The sequence below is a fragment of the Danio rerio genome, chromosome 8, assembly GCF_049306965.1.
Source record: "Danio rerio strain Tuebingen ecotype United States chromosome 8, GRCz12tu, whole genome shotgun sequence".
Taxonomy (NCBI): Eukaryota; Metazoa; Chordata; class Actinopteri; order Cypriniformes; family Danionidae; genus Danio; species Danio rerio.
This window is the reverse complement of record NC_133183.1, coordinates 20,301,943-20,320,546: the sequence shown is the minus strand read 5'-3', so window position 1 is coordinate 20,320,546 and position 18,604 is coordinate 20,301,943. Positions and strand designations below refer to the sequence as shown.

At 34.0% G+C, this 18,604-nt stretch overlaps 2 protein-coding genes across 16 annotated transcripts in view; both read left to right on the top strand.

Annotated features, from left to right (window-relative positions):
* Positions 1-10,428, top strand: part of zgc:153738 — a 50,122-nt gene extending 39,694 nt beyond the window's left edge. For 4 of the 12 annotated variants that reach the window (XR_012383736.1, XR_012383737.1, XR_012383738.1 and 1 more), the window contains exons 2-19: positions 340-667; positions 761-880; positions 966-1,148; positions 1,249-1,320; positions 2,499-2,704; positions 2,811-2,895; positions 3,682-3,786; positions 4,453-4,528; positions 4,622-4,728; positions 4,935-5,026; positions 5,202-5,263; positions 5,723-5,805; positions 5,957-6,064; positions 6,997-7,196; positions 7,277-7,363; positions 7,437-7,614; positions 9,848-10,086; positions 10,231-10,428. Coding sequence is in view for 7 of the 12 variants with exons in the window: in NM_001079968.3 (NP_001073437.3) it covers positions 340-667; positions 761-880; positions 966-1,148; positions 1,249-1,320; positions 2,499-2,704; positions 2,811-2,895; positions 3,682-3,786; positions 4,453-4,528; positions 4,622-4,728; positions 4,935-5,021; positions 5,202-5,263; positions 5,723-5,805; positions 5,957-6,064; positions 6,997-7,196; positions 7,277-7,363; positions 7,437-7,614; positions 9,848-10,086; positions 10,231-10,350 (2,446 nt within the window). In the remaining 5 variants the exon portion in view is untranslated. The remainder of the gene's footprint in view (positions 1-339; positions 668-760; positions 881-965; positions 1,149-1,248; positions 1,321-2,498; positions 2,705-2,810; positions 2,896-3,681; positions 3,787-4,452; positions 4,529-4,621; positions 4,729-4,934; positions 5,027-5,201; positions 5,264-5,722; positions 5,806-5,956; positions 6,065-6,996; positions 7,197-7,276; positions 7,364-7,436; positions 7,615-9,847; positions 10,087-10,230) is intronic. The other 8 variants (XM_068222970.1, XM_073909541.1, XM_068222969.2 and 5 more) reach the window with 4 other exon arrangements.
* Positions 10,429-12,237: 1,809 nt separating this feature from the next.
* The window catches only part of obscna (obscurin, cytoskeletal calmodulin and titin-interacting RhoGEF a), an 80,306-nt gene continuing 73,939 nt past the window's right edge, over positions 12,238-18,604 (top strand). For 3 of the 4 annotated variants that reach the window (XR_012384210.1, XM_073910183.1, XM_073910184.1), the window contains exons 1-6: positions 14,125-14,182; positions 14,997-15,061; positions 15,333-15,596; positions 16,226-16,387; positions 18,069-18,173; positions 18,247-18,513. Coding sequence is in view for 3 of the 4 variants with exons in the window: in XM_073910183.1 (XP_073766284.1) it covers positions 15,055-15,061; positions 15,333-15,596; positions 16,226-16,387; positions 18,069-18,173; positions 18,247-18,513 (805 nt within the window). In the remaining variant the exon portion in view is untranslated. Of the gene's footprint in view, positions 12,444-12,548; positions 12,880-14,124; positions 14,183-14,996; positions 15,062-15,332; positions 15,597-16,225; positions 16,388-18,068; positions 18,174-18,246; positions 18,514-18,604 lie in introns of those variants that run through there. The other variant, XM_073910182.1, reaches the window with a different exon arrangement.

The window sequence follows — 18,604 nt, the reverse complement described above, 5'->3', positions numbered from 1 at the left end:
TTTCCGAGCAAGTAATTCTACAAATATAAAGTGCCTTGTGCTATTTAATTTGTTATAACAAATTAAATAACATGAGGCACTGTATGTTTGAGGCACTGTATGTTAATAAGTAGTGAAAGAGTGTTTTTAAGTTGTTTTAAAATATAACATTAACAATTTCTGATGACGTTTTAATTTGAAGTCTATTTTGTAAGACCTTTGTAGACTAAAACAAATACTTTTATACTCAAACCAGCAACACCAAAGTAAATTTCAGGTGGTCTGTGAATTTTATATATAAAGCTTTGTATTTGGATTTATTTAGTTCAAATACTGTAGTAAAAAGTTTTTCTCCACCAGCACATACAATTCACTCTGGTCCGAAGCTCATGAGGAGCTCAGCTGTTTGCTGCCTCAAGAACTTCCAGAAGAGCCTATTCGCCCTGAGAGAGACAGAGTGGTGTTCTTCCAAAGGATCGCCACTTTCTATGTTCGCTATGTGCAGATCTTCAGACACCTGGAAGAGGCCTATGACCAAAGCGTTCACCCCCAAAAGAGGCGTGTAATTAGGCAGGTGCTGGACAGTGTGATGGGCCGTGTTCTGGAGCTCAAGAACGAAATGGTGGAAAAGGAATTTTCAGAGTACCACTATATGGACGACGTCATCCAAGACCTGAAATTAACCCCTGTGAGTTTCAATAGAGTGTTTCTTATACTTTAATGGATTTCATGAGTGTATTTATAATGATAAATAATCCTTTCAATCTCATATTTGTCAAAGGAGGACCTTGAGATTCCAATTCCCAGGTATTTTATTCGTGAGCGTAATAAAGTGCTGCAGGATAGAGAGAGAATGTTTGCTGCTATATTAAACCAAATGGATGTCATGGAAAAGTCAGGAGTGAGTTCAGTTGATTGTGTTTTATCATAAATGACAATGATTAGAATGTTTGTCCCCTTGACATGACTTCTCTTGCCTCTCCAAGCCTCCTGTGATGCGGATGTTGACCCTGGAAAGGACTATTAAAGTCATTCAAGTGGCTGAAAGAGCACGGCAAGGTCGACTGAGGGCAAAGTTCATGAGAGAGATCCATAGAGACTCTGAGAGACAAAAGAGAGCTGATATAGAGACAGTTAGTTCTGACCAGGCAGCAGTTTGTATCCAGAAGGTACAGTATACTGTTTTATTGGGACGCAATGATTATATCATGGTTATTACACTGTATAACAGCTGTAATTTTTCTTAAACAAATCAACATCTCTGTTTAGGTGTGGAGAGGCTTCATGCAAAGAAAAATAACTAAAAGGTTACGTGAGGAGGAAATGATTTTCCTTGGAATGGTAAAGAGAAATATGCACATTCAAACGGTGTCGCAACCATTTAAAAACAAGTCACTAAGTTTACATTTTTTTAATTAAAGATACAGTTAAACTAATTAAATAAAGTAGTAGTACAATTTAAAATAACAATTTCTTAATTATTATTTATTATATTTTATATTGTACATTAATTATTATAATTTAAAAAATACTTTTTTTAAAATACAGTTTATTTCTTTATCATTCTAATATTAATTTATCATTCTAATATGCTGATTCAAGAAACATAATAAAAAGTGGCACAGTGGGTAATGCAAGAAGGCCGCTGGTTCGAGCCTCGGCTGGGTCAGTTGGCATTTCTGTGTGGAATTTGCATGTTCTCCCTGTTTTCGCATGGGTTTCCTCTGGGTGCTCCGGTTTCCCACACATTTCAAAGACATGTGACACAGGTGACTTGGGTAGGCTTAATTGTCCTTAGTTTATGAGTGTGTATGTGTTTCCCAGAGATGGGTTGCGGCTGGAAGGGCATCTGCTGCGTAAAAACGTGCTGGATAAGTTGGTGGTTCATTCCGCTGTGGTGACCTCGAATTAATAAAGGGACTAAGACGAAAATTAATGAATGAATTAATGAATTTAATATTGAATTCATTCATTTATTCATTTTTTTCGGCTTAGTCCCTTTATTAATCTGGGGTCGTCACAGCGGAATGAACCGCCAACTTATGCAGTATATATTTTATGCAGCGGATGCCTTTCCAGCTGCAACCCATTCCTGGGAAACACCCATACACTCTCATTCACACACATACACTACGGACAATTTTAGCTTACCCAGTTCACCTGTAACGCATGTCTTTGGACTTGTGGGGGAAACCGGAGCACCTGGAGGAAACCCATGCAAATGCGGGGAGAACATGCAAACTCCACACGCAAAATCCAACTGACCCAGCCGAGGCTTGAACCAGCACCCTTCTTGCTGTGAGGTGACAGCACTACCCACTGTGCCACCGCATCGTCCCATATTAAATGACATCTTGGTTTTAATTAAAAGGTACTTTTGATCTGTTTAAAGCATCTATAAATGCAAAGCACATTAACATATGCGCTTTAATGTTTGCCCACATGTTGACTGTGCCACCAGTAGATGGAACTCTAATACTGTTTCCTTTCATTTCATACTCTGACTTTGCCGTGTTTAGGCACTGGATCCAAAACTATCCTATCCATCCCAAACTGAGCTGATTGCCCAGAACAATAAGGCCTTGAGGCGGACCAGGCAAGAAGAACACGAGGATGACTATCAGAAATCCATTGGATCTGTTGTTCATCAGCTCAGGGAAGTGGAGGGCTCAGAAATGAAAGAGACCATGAAAGATCAGATCCGACAGTGGTTCATTGAGTGCCGGTAATTGGGATCTCTTGTCATTAATATTATCCCTTTTATTATTGTTATTCAATTTTATTGTCTTTTGGCATCTTTAACAACATTTAACATGTGTACTTGTGAATAGTGATGCAACAGGCTCATTTCCTGACTACCCAGAGGAGGAGGATGGAGGATCAGCTCTTATATTCGCAGAGAAAACACCTGAGGAGGTAAACACATTGTCATGTGACTATCAATCAATTCATTTTCAATCAAAACTAAATATAGAACAGGCTTAGATGTAGATTAATATAATAATAATAATTAGAATCATTAAATATAAAACAGTTATTTTGTTATGTCTATGCAATCTATTCTAATCACTTGTCTATTCATCAATAAAAAAAGTAAATCAACTTCTAAAAAGAACTTAATGCTTCAAATAAAGATTGTATCAATACATCATTACCCCAGTAGATAATAACTGTTACAATTATATAATTGAATTATTATTTAATTTAATATTTCAAAACACAGATTTATCCAATAATGTCAGTCATTTAATCATTCATTCAAACTAATTTGTGATTGAATTACAATTCTTCTCTATTAACCAACTATTAACTGTGACTTTTGCCTCAGTAAACTACTTATTAATAGTCAGTAAGATGTAATTAAGGGATGGTACATAAGCGATGGTACATAAGGTACATACGTGTGTTTTTCAATTACTAATAAACAGACAAGATTCTAACAATATAAATGCAGCACTCAACACTTTTCAGAACTTCTTATAAATTGTTGTTTTATTCTATTAAATTTTGTATTTAAATTTGTTGGAGACTGTCTTGGAAACTGTCTTCTTTTATCCCGAATCCTTTTTAGTAGAATTAAACGTGTGGATGTTCTATATACATTTAGTCCATTAAGATTATGATTAAATAAAGTCATTACATACTATATAAAGCATTTGTTAATGTTTGTTTTTGTTGGCAAAATCAATATCTGGTTTGAAGCTGGCAGAAGAACTGGCAGCAAAGGAAGAAGAAGATGCCAATAAAAATCCAAAGGGTAAGGAGGACACCAAAGAAAAAGCAAAGAAAGGCAAAATCGAAGATGAGGTAAGTGAGGAGAGGACCTCAATTATGCCATCTAAAATTACACAGATAACAAAATTGTTACACTTCAAAAGAGCATATATTTTATCAAAAGTATATATTTAAAATATTTTCATTATACTGCCGTCTGAAAATTTATTCTGATTGTCAGTCACAATATTCCAACGTATGTTATCTCAAGATAACAACTGCTAAATAATACAGGCTCATCCATATTTACATCCACATTCTACTTTTTTTTTTTTTTTTTAGAGATTTTTGACATCCACATTCTGCCATTTTAGCAGTTTTTGACTGTTTAGCGCCATCTTTTGAATTAATGATAATAGTCTATACTTTATTCAGCCAATTTAGTTTCTGTCAGCATTATATTTGACGCCACCTTGTGTCTAAATACTGCGCAGGTTATGTGGTGTATACTCCATCAAAGACTTAATTGACTATTACTGCCTAAAACAATGTTTTGTTTTAAATTTGTATGATTTGTGGCAAGTAGCCATGTAATCAGCGGGATAAAGTACATCCAGGACGATTGTTTTCTCAGAATAAAACCCTTCAGTCTTATACAACAGCCCTCCGCTGTGAGTAGGTCTGCTGATATGCCTGTCAGTTTTTTTTTTTCCTGTGATAACTTTATCTCTAACATAACATATACCTGTATTGTCACAGGAGGAAGAGCCCGGACTGAAGATGCTGCCATCTGCCTGTCTGCCAGACCTTGAGAGGAGTCACAAGACCTATTCTGGCAAGGGAAATCGAAGAATTAAACATTATTGTGTTATAATAAAATCATATCAGTCTCAAGAGAGCGGGTGTGACTATCTCATCTGATCTGCAGAGGTTTGGAAAAACCGAAACGAGTCCAAGAATTTTAGTCAGAGACATGAGCTGGAGCTGATAAAGGAGGACAAAAGAAAGGAGATAGAGGTGGAAATAAGAAAGCAGGTGAGTGATGTCTTTTTATAAATAATGGCTTGTAAAAGATAGTGACTGCTGTTAAACTGTACGTGCTGTTTTTCATTTGCTGCCATTTTTATTTTGAAAGTTTCCCTGAGATCAAGCAGTTAAGGCCACGCGTCCCTCGCAATCCTTGTCATTTTTATAACGTTAATCCTGACTTTAAGAGATGCTGGTTTTTGTTGCTTGTTCAGGTGGATGAACTGATGAGACAGGAACTGGCTAATTGGAAGCTGGCTGTGGATAAAGAAAAAAGCGGAAAAGTCAAGGGTGCCGCAAAAGTACAGTAAATCACTTCTATTTACATGAATTTATCGGATAACACTGGAGACACACAGTACACACTGTAACTAAAGAAAGTGAAATTGTTTTTGCATATGCCTGGTCACAATTCATTTATTATACAGTTTATTATTATTATACTGATTATCCATATGCACATTTTGCTTCTTTCTACAAAGAAAAAGAAGGCGTCAAAAAGCGCAAAGAGGAAGAAGAAGGACAAAGATCTTACAGCAGATAGGTTTGTTTATTTATTTTTACTGCTTTTTAATAAGTTTAAAATATGAAATAAGTCATTATAACTGCTCTTTATTGCTTTCATTCAGGATTTAGGCAAAAAATAATAAGTAGCACAACTGTTTTCAACATTGATAAAATGAAGTAATGTTGCTTTGTACAGAAAAACAATGCTTTCTGAAGGATCATATAACAGTCATCCTATAATATATATATATATATATATATATATATATATATATATATATATATATATATATATATATATATATATATATATTTTTTTTTGTAAATTGTAAAAACTAGTAAAATATTATCTATGTATACTTTAAAAATAGATAATTGCAACCGTAATATACCTACAAACAAAATAACAACAATAAATTTTTTGAAAGACATTTGAATGCCAGTGTACTACACTGTATATTTTACTAACATTTAATGAATCTCTTTCCTGTTTTAGGACCACCGAGTCACTTTTTGAAGAGCTAGTTGAACAGGAATTGCTAAAAAAGCCAGAGAATGTAAAACTAAAAGATTATCTAGGTATTTATATATTTTCATATGATCCCTACACATATTACAGCTTTGAAATGTCTTTCAGAAGTTCATAAATTGATATAATTATATGTACAGTTTACAAATCATATGCACTGCCAATATAACATATCTGGACATATCTGCTGTGCTGTTATAGGGGACTATAGCTACCTTGGCACAACTCTACGACAGTCTGACATTGAGCCTATGCCATCTTTATCTGATGTTCGGCAAGTTGTAGCCCTCTATGCTATCTTACCACTAGGTGAGAAAAGGAATTGCCCAGGATTTCCTATAATTTTAAAATAACAATAAAATAGCAAAATGTTACCAAACTGGCCAATCGAATGGATCAAATAAAACATTTCAGTAACACTTTAATTAAAGGTGTGTTAATAAAACTGTCATGACACTTTTATAATTATGGCATGACACATGTTAGTTATGTCATATTAAATGCAAAGATAACATTTTTTGAGATGTATTTGTTATGACAACTTGATATAAACGAATGCATCATCACAACTTTACACTGCCAAGACAGAGTACCTTGTCATAAATCTGTCATAAACATGATTGTCATGAGGCCATTAGAATTGTGTCATGATTTTTTTCGGATCACTTATTTTAAGTAAAACAAAATTAATTGGTTGTTAAAATTTCTCAAATATTTCTGTCAAATAATTGTATAACAGCGTTGTTAATATTAAATTAATGACATTTTATTGAACAATTCGATTTGTACTATTATAGTTTAGGTAAAAAATAAATAAAATTAATTAAAAAAAATACAAAAATAAAAAGAAATATATGTATGTATATATATATATATATATATATATATATATATATATATATATATATATATATATATATATATATATATGTATGTGTGTATATATATATATATATATATATATATATATATATATATATATATATATATATATATATATATATATATATATATATATCAATATATCAATGACGCTGTTATAAAATTAATGGCACAATCATATTTATGACAGATTTATGACAAGTTATGATGTATTTTTTAACTAAGACATAATAATGTCAACTTTTCACCTGAATGACTAACACCTAATGGCCATTGTCATAAGTATGCCTGAAAATCTTAATTATAAAGCTTGTATGACCCTTCAAGTAAAGCATTACCTACAGCTATTTCTACTATAGGCTCCCAAGCAGTTCATGAGAAGTCTCCCCTGGTGAAGACCATCCTGCTTGTAGGACCATCAGGAGTGGGTAAAAAAATGTTGGTTCATGCCATTTGCCAGGAGACCGGAGCCAATCTGTTTGACCTGTCACCTTTAAACGTGGCTAAAAAATACCCTGGTAGAAACGGATTGCAGATGATGCTGCACCTAGTGTTTAAGGTAAAGTTTAGTGTCATATTGGCATAAATATGTGATATTTTCCCTAGCTAAATATCAATGTTTTGATGTACTCATTATAGGTTGCCAGACTAATGCAGCCATCTGTCATTTGGATCGGAGATGCTGAGAAGATGTTTTACAGAAAAGTACCAAAAGAGGAGAAAGAGGTAAAAAAAAATGTTGTGGTAAAATGACATTTATCAAGTGGATTCCTTGGATTTAATACCAGTGCATACACAGTTAGATCCAAAGCGACTGAAGAAAGATTTGCCCAAAATCCTCAAGTCCATCAGAGGAGAAGATTGTGTTTTAATAGTAGGGACAACAAGTGATCCACACAGCGCAGACCTGAAATCTCTGTGCAAATTCTACAACAAGATCATCCTCATACCTCGACCAGACTATGCGTCCAGATATGGTAAACATTTTTTTCTATATTTTGTTCAAATCATTAAGTGCTAGAGCACATAAAATATATTAATAAATTAATATATACATTTCAGCATCTATCACTCCCGTTTTTTTATCACATGATCCTTCAGAATCACATTTCTTATTCATGTGAATGTTGAAAACTGCTGTTTATTTATAGTTTTTGTTAAGACTGTTTTAGCTTTTTTAAAATAAATAATACATTAGAACAAAACTGCATTTATTTGCAATTAAAATATTCTGTGTCAAAAAAAGTGTTTGGGAAAGTTACTTTTGAAAGCAATCCATTACAAGACTTACTCCCCAGAAAAGTGACTTGTTGCGTTACTTAGTTACTTTTAAAGTAATTCTGGTATGTTACTTTTGAGTTACTTTCGAGTTACTTTTTCATACCTGTCTGAGGCTTAATCTCTTTCAGAACATTTTTTCCAAAAAGAGGAAATCTGCATTTAATGACACACTGTATAACTTACACCTTCATTTACCTATTAAAAAAAAAAAAAATTACAATAATGCTAACTTCTGAGAACTTCCTGACACTATACATGCCGAATATACAGATTAATAAAAGCTGAAAGCAATGTGTTTGCTACTTTTGTATGTTGTTCTATTCAATCAGTAAAATCACTGTCCATTGAGACTATCTCCTTTTCTTCCATGTGTTCAAAATAATGAGAATACTTCCGTCACAGAAATGTAAGGCTCTAACCTCTTGGTTTCTGTCTGTTCTTGTTTGGAGCTCATTCTCATATTGAGTGAGATTTAACATGATTACACTAATTTTAATCCAGCAAATTATTTTTTAAAAGTGAATTAATTAAAGGATTTTTTAAAAGTAGCTTAAATATTATTACTTAAATTTTTTTAAGTAATGTGTTACTTGTTACTTAGATACGTAATAATATTTTGTAAATCGCTTTACTTGCAATGCGTTACCCCAACACTGATCATTAATCTTATGTATCTTTGCTGAATGTTATTTCCGTTTAAAAAAGTCATACTCACCTGAAAAGTTGACTAAATACATTAAAGGAAATTAAGCAAAAACAGGTAACACTTAACGATAAGGTTTCATTAGCTTATATTGCTTAATGCATTCGCTCATGTGAACAAATGATAAACAATACATTTATTTCAGACAAAGTCAATTGGCGGCCATCTTTGAAACTCCTTTCGGGGAGCACGCACAGGCATTCTTTCTGTATGGGGAAACATCAAATTCTCCAAAACTGCGTCCCAGGTTTATGATTAAATTTTATATTAGGAATCAACAATAAAATTAAACAATAACTGAGTCTGTAGCTTCATTTCTAAACATTCGAGTCACAGAAAATCTGCAGAAACTCACATCTGGTCTGAGCCCCTCCCCAGAGAATTGTCAGTCTATAGCAGGGGTCGGGAACCTTTTTTTCAGCAAAAGCCATTTCTGATTCTTTTTGGCAAATGTTTTTTTTTGAAGAGCCATTGGGATATAAGGACCATTTATAGATTTTTCTTTTCGCCATCAACACTCATTAACGTTGTTTGAATTTACTTGTGCAAGGTTACCATAGAAATGTAAGTTGCATGCCCTTTATTGCTGTCAGATTAATCCCCAAGTTAATCCACAGCGCCGCACACACACATTGGTTGAAACGTTCTTTTATTCTTATTCATTTTGCTGTAAAAATATACAATAAAAAGGTATATTTAATTGTATTTTTAATAGGAAACTTATTTGTAGTGACAGTTTAAATTTTTTATTGAAGGGAGACAGCTGGAGAGCCACATATTTTGGTCAAAGAGCCACATGTGGCTCCCAAGCCATAGGTTCCCTACCCCTGGTCTATACCAATCGCTGATTGGCTTCTGTACTAGGAGGCAGGGCTTCATTCGCCATATTGAGCGTTACATTTTTCCCCATTCAAAACTATACAAGTGACACGTCTTATGTATTCTACAGTCTTTGTTACAGTATTTATTCATCTTTTAAACGTTTATTTAATAAAAATAAAGTTGTCATTGTTAGTTCAAATTAACTCACAATGCATTAGCTAATGTTAACAAAGTTTGGATTTTAACAATGCATTAGTCAATGTTGAACTCTGATTAATTAAAGCTGTATATTTCAGCTGTTCATTCTCAGTTCATACATTAACTAACATAAATGAAAACTTGTTGTAAAATGTGACCTAATCTCAAAGGTTTTTTAGTTTTCCATCTGAATGTTTTTTTCTCAGTAATGTGGAAAGAGTTGATAAAAAAGAACGGAGGAGAAGTGACCGGTGACCTGGACCTCAGCTCCCTGGCAAAAATCTCTGATGGATACACGCAGGGTCACATGGTGCAGGTGGTGCGTAGCATCTTGACTGAACGGCGGATTCAGCAGTTTCCCAAACGTCCTCTCACTGCCTCAGAATTTGTGTCTCCGCTTGCTAGAATCGACCCTGTGTTTCAGGAAGAAGAAGAGGCGCTAAAAGTAAGCCACTAATCACTGATTTTTTGTCAGCATGTCTAATAAATGTCTGATAGCATGGCTTTGCAAGTTGATTGCTAACTTGACTATAAAGTATTACTTTTTTAGAAGGAAAAGTAAACCCTTCTGATACATTTTTTTCCTCAGAACTGGTATGCTAAGACTCCACTTGGGAAGAAGAGAATTAAAGCTGCCTCCGGAAAAGAGGGTGATGAAGAACCTCCAAAAACTGGAGGCAAAGCTGGCAAGAAAAAAGGAAAGAAGTAACATTATAAGTGTTAAAATGATCAGTTGCAATGTCACATTTCCCTGCCTTCACCAATAAATGTATTAATTATGACAGTACGCATATTTTGGACTTTACTGGTCTATAAATACACACAGATGCCATCTTCATTAATCAGAAATATCCACGGGCATTTAAGCGTGTAAACTCTAGTGTGAAAACATGATCAAGGCTTATCATACAAAGCATGCTGTACTTCCCCTTCACAAAATGACAGATGGCCTACTTATAAAGAATAAAAATAATAGAGAAATGTTAATTTATAAAATAATCAGAGATATGATGGCAGCTAAATTGTGGATTTTGGATTAAATCAAGAAACAATGGTTTGGATAGTATGAAAAGAAAGTTTTAAATTAAGAATGTTTAATAGGCATCATAACCACCTGATTGACCTTTTATCCATTGGTTATCATTATTATTTTAATTGCTTATTACTATCAAAGTCCTTTTAAGGCAAGTCATTTAAATCAGCGGCCATCTTTGAAACACCTCTCGGGCAGTATGCTCAGGCATTATGTCTTAATAGGGAAACATCAAACTCTCCAAAACTGCTTGCCAAGCTCACAATTGAATTTCATATTAGGGATCATCAATAAAATTAAACAACTTTCTCTTTAGCTTTATTTCTAAACATCCAAATCACAGAAAATCTGCAGAAACTCACGTCTGGTCTAAGCCCCTGCCCGCAGTATCGTCAGTTTATATTGATCGATGATTGGCTCCTGTAGTAGAAGACGGGCTTTATTTGACATATAGTGTTCGATGATTGGCTCCTGTACAAGTAGGCGGGGCTTTATTCACCATAATGACTGTTACAGTTTTCCCCATTCAAAAAGGTACGAGTGACATGTCTTGTGTATTCTATAGTCTTTGTTACTGTCTATCAGAGTTGTGTCAGCATATTATTTAAAACAAGATGTGGGCCAAAAAATATTTTCAAGGAGTGCAACTTAAAGGATTAAAATGCTGTATAACGAATATAAAACACTTAAATTGATTAAACAGACCGATGATAACAACTAAATTGCAGATTTGAACACAATTATTCAAAAAAGTATTAAAAGTAAAAAAAAAAAATGGGAAGAAAAAAAAAGTAATTTTTTGAAATAGAATTGAAGTGTTTTGTTTAATATATTTTAAGTAAAAAAGTTAATTTTGTGACAATTTAATTTTAGTGTTACATGATCTTTCTTACCTTTGTAATATATTGATGATATATCTACAATAATATTTATTCATTCATTTTCTTTTTGGCTTAGTCCCTTTATTATTCCGGGGTCGCTACAGCGAAATGAACCGCCAACTTATCCAGCATATGCCCTTTTAGCCGCAACCCATCTCTGGGAATCATCCATACACTCATTCACACTCATACACTATGTACAATTTAGCCTACCCAATTCACATAAAGTAATTAGTTACTTATAAAAGGTAAGAAAACCTGTTGCTTTAAAAGTGACAACAAAGTGATAAAACGTGGGTAAATAGACTTTGAAACTGTCAAGTTGACTATAATTATGACTTTAGAATTATGCACATAGTTAATTCACTTAATTTTAAGGCAACGTGTTTTATCACTTTTTAAAGTAAAGTCAACTAATCATGTTGTACTGTTTACCAATGTAAAATATGTTTCTTCCATGGAACTTTTTAATTCAACAAAATGTTCTTTATAACAGAAAATGTGTGGGTGATAAAAATGTTCTTTATACTATTTTCAAAAGATCTTCAAAAGAACTCTTCAGAAAGAGTGAATCAAATAAATATTTTTTATATTCCCCTTTAATATTTTTTTTTTTAAAGTTTCTTTTGAGGAACCAAAAGTCTTTATTAAAAAAAAGATTACTTCTCTTTCCTGTGGATCCATACATAGAGGTGAAAAGACAGTATGTGCTTCAGATGTGTCAAGGACAGCTAATGGGAGAAGGGGATTTTGTAGCCCCAGTTAGACCTGTGGAGCTGTGATTGGTCTGGGCTGAAACTGAGACAGCCCCCCAGACTAGGGTTTAAAGGATTATCTCAGATAAACAAATGGACAGGCACTCTGTCAAAGCCGCGCAACTCAGTGCTGGTAAACATGTAGCTCTGCATAATTTGTTAAAGTAAAACTACTCTGATGTCACAAAGCCAAATTTAAGGTTTGTTTACCTCACTTTTCTCTTATTTTCATGCAAAGGAGAAGCAAGCTGCAGCATCAACATCACTGATGTCCTGAAGGTCATGCTGTTTTTGCTCTTCTTCTACACTCACGTGCCAACAGTGACAACAAAGTCCAGTTGCTTTATTTATATATACAGTATAGTAACACACTTTTGGCATATATAAGAATAACATTGACTGGCTTTATTTTCATTTCTTCAAATGACATGTTCTCATAAGCAACAAGGTGACATTAGGTTGATTTATTACTCTTGATGAATCTGTTGTCAGCAGGTTGGAGAGAGACAGAATCAAACGACATGTGAAACTTGTAGAGATGTGCTCCAAACAAGGACCTGCGAGCTTAGGTGAAGTGTTCAGCTGTTTCGTCAAGTTCTAAATTCACCTAACACATCCTCACATGGTGCTGGTTCCTTAACAAATTGCTATTTATATTGCATCTTCGAGCCATCATTGATATCACGTCCCTGTCACTTTCAGTTAGGACCTTCGTTTACACATGCTTAATGCAGGTCTGCTGTTTATTTGATTGGTTTGTATCTGTATTAAACAAAAATAAGTTTTAAAGATGAAATACATAATTTCTTTACACAAGAGTCACCACAATAGAATATTAAAAGAGATGACATTTATAAAAAGGTTTCAAACACTTTAGTACGATTTGCTTATCCCACATTGACGGTTGGGTTTAGTGATGGGGTTGGGTTGGGTGCCTTTAAAATCGTACATTTTGGATGACTTCACTTGTACGAATTCATACGAATTAGCCACCAAACCGACAAAACATTAAATGGTTAAGTTTCCTTGTGAGATCAGGCTGGATTGTCAGACCTGTTAAATCTCTGCAGTTACAATTTCATAAACTTTTGACAATGCAAAAAAAAAAAAAGATTTATATATGATATCATTCTTTAATTGTCAGTTGAGCATGCAGATGCAAAAGTCAGAATAGAAAATAAATACCAAAGACACTGGACAGTCCAGTAGTATCAGCATTCACAATGATCTAAGAAGTGATTTCACACGGAATGACAGTTCTATCTTTTAATCTTCTGTGACCTTTCCAACTCAGTTGTATTGAAATATGATTCACGAACTAAAGAGCCTCTGCTACTGTGAAAACCTTCTGGTCTACACATCACTGGTCAATGAAACGCATTTATTCATTGCAAATCAAACCAGTAAATCGATATCTTAGGGTTAATTTAGTAGGGATACACAGTAGTTAATTAAGGGATAAACAGGCTAATTGTTACAACACAAACCATCCATTGAGAAAGAAGGATAGTATCTTATCTGTAGTGAAAGAAAACAATGCAAGCAGGCAGGACTTGTTACATGTAGCCAAGATGTTTCTATCTTTATGTATAATGACGCACTGCTATTTTGGAGATATGTCAGCTGTTCGGTATTAGCCTTTGGGAAAGCTGGGAAAAAAAGAAAAACATTTTCAGCTGCTTGTCTGCCAAGGGAAACGGGATAGCACACTGACCTGAGGATCTTTGGTCAAAGTTTGGGGAATAATCTGGAAGGAATTTGCATGAACCACAAAAAAAGCCTGGGTGGACTTTGGTGTTTTTGTCAATAGCTTCAAATATGATGTGTATTTTCTGGACTTAAATGTGAGGAACATGTCAAGTGCTGCTAATGGTGAGTATATGGATGATTTATTTGTTTGTTTTTAAACGTCTTGTCAGTTTGAAAGTTTTTCTCATGACTGATTCCAAGTTCTTGTTTAATTTAAATACCTTGATCTCTTCGGTGCATGAAATATTTGATATTAAAGTCATAACAAACAACATGTTCTGATCTAAATGTGCTGTAGTTCAATTCTTGTCCGTTTTGATTTGACTGATGTCTGATGCCGAACACACAATGGCTTATAAATGGTAAATTAACGTAGATGCAAGGATAGTGTCATATTTCAAAGCATTATTTCAGGCCAACTTATAATTGAACTAGTAATTTGTTTGGTTGTAATAGGAGAAAAGGTATTTGTAAATGTTTGACTTTTACAGATTTTAGTTATCTCGGCCCATATATATATAGACACAACTTAATGAACTTAGAATGGCAGAGACATCATGCATACCAAGGTAATTAACTAATTAGAGAATGTAGTCTAGAGAATATTGTTGCTGTCAGTTTCATATTTCATATTTCAAGAAGAGCCACAGATTGTATTCATTATGCATCTGTTTCTGAACGTTTAGGAACAAAATTGTATCATTCAATTGTGTTTATGGACACCCATTATGACAAATTAATCAAGGTTTAACTACATGGTTTTGCTGCAATTACTAGTTAATTTGTTGGATTATTACACCAAAGACATAATAAAATAGTTAATTTTAAGGGAGACACACGTTAAGAAAGATGAATGCTGAAAGTATGTTCATATTATATTAATAATAAACAGTCTTTAAAATGCAGAGGAGTAACATAGGCCTCTTACACTTTTTAGAGTTCAACTGATGTTGCTGACAATTGCTAAAGGCGTGTGAGAGGACAAGCTCCAAAACATGGCATGTAAGAACCATTTCTTAATTAAATGTTAACATTTTTGTTATATCATAATCATAGTATACTTTTAGATGGATACTAAGTCACTAAAGTGACATTTGCGGGAGAAAAAAACGCTGAGGCAATTACATTTTGGCGCGGTTACACTCCGCGTGTACAGTTATCCTGTCTCGTGCCTGCGCGCAATACTTTCCCTCACAGATGTCACTTTAGCGACGACTATTTCATTTCATATTAAAGAAAAACACTGGTAATTGTGATACTTATGTCTAAAAAGTGAGGATTCAGCTGGTCAAAGGGCTTGAGGATGCGACGCTGTGTGAGAAAGAAGCTTGTACATTTGAGGTGGTCCTCAGTCACGCGTACGTCCGGGGTCAGTGGACCAGAGATGGAGTTCCTATTAAATCCAGGCCTGTGTGTCGAATTGCCATGCAGGGCAAAAACCACACACTCACACTGACCCGGGTGACGCTGGCTGACATGGGCATTATCAGCTTCAAGGCTGAAGGGATTGAAACCTCTGCTATGTTGACAGTCACAGGTACCAGTACTCTCAGTATACAAATGTAATTTGATTTAGTGCAGTCAAAAGTTTTTGTGGAAAATGATTATATAGTTGAAGTCTAAATTATTAGCCCTCCTGTGATTTATTTATTTATTTATTTTTTCAAATATTTCCTGGATAATGTTTAACAGAGTTAGGAATTTTTTCATACAGTATTTCCTACACTGTAAATCCCAATAAGTTAAGGCAACTCAAACCATTTGAGGAAACCGATTGCAACAAACCATTTGAGTTAAAAAAAAAATCTATATGAGTAATGTGTACTTATTTCATTTAAGTTGAAGTGATGAGGTATTTAACTTATTACCTTCAACACCAAGTTCAAAACTTTTTAAATAAGTGGAATTAACTTTCTGTAAATTTTGAGTTAACTACACTCATTTCATTTATTAAGTTGACTGTTGAGTTTTACAGTTTATAATACAGCATATATTTTATTCTGGTGAAAGCCTTATTTGTTTTACATTTTTTAAACCACCTTATTTACCACCTGACTTCAATTGTATATTTCAGAAGTTTTTTTTTTAATCGATACTTGCAGCATAAAGTGGTCTTGGTCAGTTCAAATGGTACAGTTCTTCTCTGTAATTTCTCCTGTCTCTCAGCCAGGGATATAAAGATTGTGAAGGCTCTTCAGAATGTCAGTGTGACTGAGAGGGAGAGTTTGACATTTATCTGTGAGGTCAACTGGGAAGATGTGGATGGGAAGTGGTACAAGGACAACAGCCGGTTGAAAGCAGGGGACAACATTAAAATACGATGCGAGGGTAGGTGTGAGAGGTTGAGTAACACTGGTGGCTGTTATAATCACAAGAGGGGCATTCTTAAAATATGGAGACGCACTGGACACTTTTCGATGATAAAATAAAAAAGGTTTCAAACTTGACATGGTCATTCTAAAATCTAACCTGAATGTTATTATAGAAACAAAATTGAAATTGACAGTTCTTTAATTGGAATATTGAATTTGTTTTATAATGGTCTATCAATGCACATAATTGGTAAATTTATTTGTCCTCATAATCTTTATTCTCTCTGAACAACCTTATCATTCACATGAGATTTCAAGATCTGTCATATTATATCAGGCCAAGATGGGTTTATATAACACGATTTTGCAATTCATGAGTGAGAAAGGTCACTGATAAATATACTGTATAACATTATAGTTGTGTGTAACTACACAGACTGTAAAAATTCTAAATAAAAAATAACGTCTGCCAAATTCACATTTTCAGCATGCACAGTGGTGGAAAGAGTACTGAAAAATCATACTCAAATAAAAGTACCATTATTTGCCCAAATATGTAGTGCAACAATAAAAGTATCTGTTGTGAATATTACTCAAAATATGAGTAAAAAGTTTTAAAAGCCCTTTTAAAAGTACTCAAGAGTAGTGAGCATTACACTGTGAAATGTTGATGTGTTTACATGCAGTTTGTGCAGGGATGTGAAAATGTAACATTCTGTAGTGCATTTAGAGATCTTCCTATATTTGTTTGTTCCTTCCAATTTTCCTTACATGGTTTCTTCCTTTATTTATTTGTTTGTTCGTTTCATACTTTACTAGTTTTTTGTTCCTTTCTTGGTTCCTCCATTCATTCACTCATTCGTTTGTTCAGATTTTTGTTTCTTCATTAGGTCCTTTGTTCATTAATTCGTTAGTTCCTTCCTTTCTTAGTTTGTTCAGTGCTTTCTTGCCCTTTCAGTTGTTTTCACCCAGGCTCATTCTGAAAACATAACTCTATCTACATGTTGATTAATTTGGTCCTTCCCTTCTTCATTAGTTCGATCCTCTGTTCAGTTCTTTCTTCCATTCCTTGTTCGGTCCTTCCTTTATTTTGCCCATTCCTTCAATTCTTCATTCGTTCCATTTAGTGATTGTTTAAGGCTGTTTAGTGATTTCAGTCATCATACAGTCATCATCCTTCATTTTCTCATCAGTAGACTATAAACAGTCTCTGTACAGCACTAATAATGTACTCAACATTTTAAAACTACTGAGTAAATTACAAGTCCTGAGAAAAACTACTTAATTACAGTAGTGTGAGTATTTGTAATTTGTATATGTTACTTTACACTACTGAGTATAAATTATGTAGAACAAACTGCAAAACATCCAAGTATTGTCAATTTATGTTTACAACTGATTTTTGTTTTACCCAAAATTAAAAAGTTATGTTATAAAACTGAGGAAATAACATTTAGGATTTGACGTCACAACTGCAGTGCTTTATGCAATCATCCAGTTAATTCCCAAACATTTTTCTTTTGTAAAATCTTCATTAAAACCTGAGGAAAAATATATTGCAGTTTGTTTTATGCTGATTTTTTTTTTATGCTGATTTCTTTTTTAGAATGACCAAAAATTCTTTCATAGATAACTTTTTGTTTTAAAATGCAATTTTCTACAGCTCTTTCAAATTCAATCAAATCTCATGAACACAGGTAAAATACACTCCCTAACCTATAAATCAGTCAGATCAGAAGATGCCGGTGAGATCAGATTCACCGCTGAGAGGGTCTCTTCAACAGCAATGCTACGAGTCAAAGGTAACAAAAAGCACATATATTTTTTTTCAGGGTTTTTTTTTGTGTTCCAATTTACTAAATATCATCATTGCAGAGCTTCCGGTTCATTTTGTAAGGCCGCTGAGGGTGAAGATTGCCATGTACAAACACAGAGCATTACTGGAGTGTCAGGTCTCCCGTGCCAATGCTGTGGTTGAATGGTTTAAAAGAAACCAAGAAATTGTGCCAAATAGAAAATACCAAGTTGTTAGTGAAGGTGTTTACAGACAACTCATCATAGAGGATGTGGGGTCTTCAGATGAAGACACTTTTATCTGTGATGCTGTTGATGAGAGGACTTCTTGCCAACTTTTTGTAGAAGGTGAGGTTAAAATAAATGCAAACTTTAAATACAGTTCATTTAGTTCCTCCATTCAGTCTGTCTGCTTGAAATATTAAGACTTTTATGATTT